This window comes from Brienomyrus brachyistius, chromosome 15, assembly GCF_023856365.1.
Source record: "Brienomyrus brachyistius isolate T26 chromosome 15, BBRACH_0.4, whole genome shotgun sequence".
NCBI classification, from domain to species: Eukaryota; Metazoa; Chordata; class Actinopteri; order Osteoglossiformes; family Mormyridae; genus Brienomyrus; species Brienomyrus brachyistius.
The window spans coordinates 16753832-16759002 of NC_064547.1; the positions used below are offsets into that span (position 1 = coordinate 16753832).

Here is a 5171-nt window from a genome sequence, read left to right on the forward strand (position 1 = left end):
CTTATTTTTACAAAGCCATTCTTAAACCTGTGAGAGTTTCTCTGCTGTCTTGAAAACAAAGTAATCATGATAAAGAACATTCTAAAAGATTAATAATATAAACTGCAGTATTTTTTCCAGCTTTTGATAGCTAGTCTTCCTAGGTACATATTTGAGCATTGTTGATCACGGTTGATTCGAGTATTTTTAAATATTATGTGCGAGTAATTGACTTGCTTTGTGTTAAGACAGCATTGATACTAAAATGATGGAAATAAGTCATAGTTTGGCGCTTCTACCGGGGTGGGAAACCTGTTCCATGGAGGGCTGGTGTGGATCTTTGGGATGACATCATAATCAGCCAATAACAGAGGGTCCCCAGGACTGGAGTTGAGAACCACTGCTTTGTTATTGGCTGATTGAGAGGTCTTCTAAAAAACTAATTCCCGGACTGGTCCTCCGTGCATCAGGTTCCACACCCCAGGTTTAATACCAAAACTCATTGTATTTGCATGCTGTGAACCACAGAGTCAAATTTCCCAACAGATTTTAAGCTATTTTAAGATATATGGTGCTGTTCATACCTTGTGATATGCAAGCAGGTTATGGGTGACTAATCCTAGCTGTTCATAGACCATGTGCAGATTACAATTGTTTCATTTACGGTTTTATTCCAGACATAAGTAACAAAAGACTGTAATAACAGTAAAATAAAAAAAATATATAGAAGCCATCAAAAGAAACTGTACTAAAAATGATGCAATAAATAATAACGGTTGTGATGTACAGTTTACAAGAAATAAATGTCTATAAATAATACAATCAGATGTTCAGTGTTCATTGATAACAAAGTGATTACAGTGAATGTGTCTGCCTGAGATTTCCATAGGCTATATAAAGCAAATAGACGGATTGCGGCAATATTTCAAAACAATGTGAATAACGTATCTCGCAATAAGCACAGACACAGGACACACCATGCTTACAGTCCGATAGGAATATCGACAAAGGCTACAAAAGGCAGATTATATGATGAGACTATCTTTTATCACTGTTCACCGAGAGAATGTCCAGAGGGGAAGATTCATAATAGGAATGACAGCCTGTCAAATATGAGAGAGAACAGGAAAAAAAATCCCATGTGATGTTCTGACCACAAAGAGAAGCTTGGTACTGCTCAAAGGGGGAATCGTGTGACTCTCCGAGGCCCAGACACACAGCAGCAAAAATGCACAGAACACGCTCCAGTACAAGGCCATCTCACGACCACACCGCTGCCTTCCATCTTTTTATTCCAATGCAGTGTAACTGGAATATTAACTGTAAACAGAGACAAGTGGCAAAACAAGTAACGGAATAAGAGGTAGTTCTGCAGAATGTGGCACCGACTCAGTGTCTGATGTGTAAATTTAATTATCAACAAAGGCACCTTTGAGCTTGCAAAACAGGGGATGCAGAATACGAAACAAGAAAATAAAATGATAATATTTTTATCCAATAATTGTTTGTTATATTTTAACAGTTGCAGCTTAGTGTAAATGGTAACTAAGGTCAGTTCTCGCACATAGATTCTTTGAAGGTATTGCTAAAATGATCCAGAATGTAAAATGTATTAGGTTTCATTATTAAATATAATGAAAAAGCGTTTAAATATAAATTAGCGCCATATTAGTACTGGAATGATACACAAGAACAAACAAGAATAGCTAGAATGATACAGAATTGTGCTACTCCTGTCTTGTCCTAATCTCACTTGTATAACACAGCTACGATACTCTAAGACAAATAATATTAGGCATTTTTAGATAGCAAATTTTTCTGTATTTGTTTTCTCATATAGCCACACGGTGATAAAAAGAAATCTTGATATTCCTACTTTTCGCATCTCTACTGCTTTTCAGGCCTGCTGCTACACCAGACACAGAGATCTGAACAGGCACGTAAATACACTCAGTCAGTCTAGTCCTTGGGGACCCACAGACAGCTCATGTTTTCGCTCTCTCCCAGCTCCTAGTAGGGAGCAAAAACATGGACTAACTGACAGGGATCTTGGAGGCAGCAAAAACATGGATCAGCTGTGGGCCCCTGAGGATCGGAGTGGGACACACTGCCCTAGACAAGCTGTGGCAAGATCTGGCCGAGGTTGCAGGCGGTCCCTCTCCGCCTCTTCTCGACACCACAAGGGAAGCCATTCCTGGCTGACTGTGCCATATCCAGGAAGAGCTTTGAATTCAGGAACCGTCTGTAGGAATCCTTCTCCATGAGGAGGAAGATCTTCCTCTGGGCTTCCTCAAAGCAGGAGGGAGCAGCATTCTGCAGGTTTTTTCTGGTCTCCTCTCTGGTTGCAGAATCCAGGTTGACCTATGGAAGTTATCAACAGACAGCCTTCTTAAGTTTGTCCTCCAAATCTGTAGCAAAACGCTACAGGGTACAAATATATGTACAGATTTTCTTCTCTTTTTAGTATTCGATTTTTGTTACACGTACCTCACGTGGAGAATTGACAGCAACATATTTGTCATAAATGTCATTGGCCTTGGCTGCAAGACTTTCTTGGGATGCTATCTTTTTGTAGTCCTCACACGCCATCCAGAACTCGATATTCTCCTCGCTGAACTCAGTCTTCAGGAAGGTGGCAAAAGCTGGAAGGCCGACTGAAAGATAAAATGAATATTGTGTGGGAAAAGTAAGACATCCCAACGAAACAAATTGCTCACATTTTTATATTAACCTGCAGGAAAAAGTGAAGCATTTGAGTGCTGCTGAGGGAAGGTCAGTATATGAAGTGTTTGAGAGTGTCATTGCAACATGGGACCAGTAGGGGGCTGTCATTGCAACATGGGGCCAGTAGGGGGCTGTCATTGCAACATGGGGCCTGTGGGGGCTGTGTCAGAAGGCAGCTAAGTAGCTCCCTGTAGGCAACACCCAGGGATGCTCGGGGAAAAGCGCCTTCCATATAGATCATGAGAAAAATGTGAGCACGAGCAACTCATGAATATATTTGTTGTGTGTAGTCAGAATTTAGATAAAAAATGCTGTGCTTAATCTCTATGGGCATACTAAGAATACTGAGACAATCATGAAGCCTCAAATGGCTGGTGAGAAATTATCACAATGGACTCCTTTACAAGCCAGTGTCAGCGTAATAGGGAAATATGATTTATGACAATGGTATGTATTCCATGAAAGTCGGAGAATGCTTAATTGTCCCTAATGTATCATATACAGCCGCGGTAGCATGAAAAATCATCATTTTGACATGCTGTCAAAATTAGAAAGCTTCACAAAAATTTTAATTAGTGAGCGATTTTCTAAGAACTGTTACATATGGCGAATGCTAGCTTTATTGTTACACCTGTCGCTGTTTTTGTTATTGCTAATCTTACCGCTGTCATTCACCAAGTTGTTCAGTGACTCCTTCCATTTTCCAACTTCAGCCGGAACACTATTACCAATAGGAAAAAAAAAATGTATTCAAAACGATTTTATTCAAACTATTATTTAACGCAAATTGACAACAATTCAATGATGCACTATACAGTACAAATAAAACTGAATCGAAATTGAAAATTAACTTGTCTTCCATATATACTGTCTCCCCGAAGCCTTGTACTCCAAAACAAAAGGATAAAACACAAAAATATAAAACCCATAAAAAGGAAATGGACTATTAACAATAATATTTTTGATGTACAGGTTACAAGTGATAAATAATTGTCTATAAATATGTCTTTAATATATACTCCTCTCTGTCATACTCCCAAAAAAACACATGGAATAACTTAACCATAGGTGACAGGGATTTTTCCCGTGCAGTTTGTGTCCTGTACAGTCAGAACAGTACCTGACACCTTCCTTGGAGATCCCAGACATATTATACATATAACAGAAGTTATTTCTATCTGATTTCTGTCTGTAAAATGCAGAGAGGCACCCATTAAGTCATATATAGATATATAGATCGGTAGACGTCTACACTCAAGGACAAGCCTTGGGTGTCTCTGAATTATAATTCTCCTAGTCATGTCTATAAAAAATTTTCTATGGCTGAAAACTGCCCCACAGGAAAACTGAGTCAAACTGCAATCGGCCGCTGTCCAAACTGAAGTAGCTTTGTAGCCCATTAGCCATTGACCACTATGATAAGATCTCCAAGGGACTCCCATTATAATGATCCAGGTTCACTCTACATCTGGGTAAACAGCTTTTTTTAAGACTCCTACCTCCTTGGGGCTGAATCTCTCTCTTTACTGTTGCCTGCTCCCTGATCAGAGTGAAGGTCGGCTTTGTGAAGCAGGAAGCCGATGCGATGCTTCATATCCTTCGCGCTAAAAAGGACGACACAGGAAGTGAGCAGATCCAAATCAATTAACATTAAATGCTACCTCTAATTTTCAATCTCCAAACGTAAAGCAAAAGCTTTATTTTACATTATAATTTATGTACTTTTTCCAGTTAACTAGTATAACTAGTTTCTTAGTATAACTTTGTTCTAGTATAACTTTGAAAAGAAATCATATTACTAAATTGTAACCCTAAAGTATTTCCAAATATGGTATATTTTTCATAGAATTAGCCACACCACAAATGTACACATATAATTCTGTCGCAGTCATATATGTTTTTTTACATATATAATTCTTAGACAATATACAACAATTACAATACACTATAATTCTTGTAGTTATATACAGATTAATACTGAATAATTCATATTAAAAATCAATGTAACACTTTGTTAGTAACATTGTTAGAACAATATTCATCAAACCATTAGCTATAATATGTATTACCCAGTACAGTAACACATATTTTAAAAACAGCGAAAACCCACCAAAACCCAGTACCTTTTCAAGCATGTTGCTGGCAGAGCCGAGAGCCCTTTACACATTATGCAGGAAGTCCGAGTGTCAAAGGCAGAGAACAGAAGCTAGGTGCCGGGTGTCTCTCAGCGACTGATTTGGTGTGTCTGTGGAGTCCTTGGCCCCGTGTGCTTTTATAGTGCAGGAGTGTTCCGAGCAGCACGACCGGCCAATCACGTCACACCAGGTGCTGCATGCAAAACGTACACAGTGACAGCTTACATGCTTGTGACGGATGGCCTTAAAAAGGTGCTAAGGGAAGCAGAACCATTTTAAAGATGAGGGGAAATATTTACAGTTAAAAAAAAGCAATGGGAATTCAAAATTCTT

The 5171-nt window shown here is 38.8% G+C and overlaps 1 protein-coding gene across 1 annotated transcript; it reads right to left on the reverse strand.

Annotated features, from left to right (window-relative positions):
- Nucleotides 1-640: 640 nt before the first annotated feature.
- On the reverse strand, nt 641-4964 carry LOC125708769 (regulator of G-protein signaling 4-like). Its single transcript, XM_048976563.1, has 5 exons — nt 4827-4964; nt 4203-4307; nt 3366-3424; nt 2467-2633; nt 641-2340 (listed from the first exon to the last, which is right to left on the reverse strand). Exons 1-5 carry the CDS (start codon nt 4868-4870, stop codon nt 2092-2094), a joined length of 624 nt encoding a protein of 207 aa, XP_048832520.1. The 5' UTR covers nt 4871-4964; the 3' UTR covers nt 641-2091.
- Between the last annotated feature and the right edge of the window lie 207 nt (nt 4965-5171).

Coding starts and splice junctions, on each gene's coding strand:
- LOC125708769 (XM_048976563.1), bottom strand. CDS start 4,870: ATGTGTAAAGGGCTCTCGGCTCTGCCAGCAACATGCTTGAAAAG. Junction 3,425..4,202: donor AGAGATTCAGCCCCAAGGAG/GTAGGAGTCTTA, acceptor TATTGGTAATAG/TGTTCCGGCTGAAGTTGGAA. Junction 2,341..2,466: donor CTGTCAATTCTCCACGTGAG/GTACGTGTAACA, acceptor TAACTTCCATAG/GTCAACCTGGATTCTGCAAC.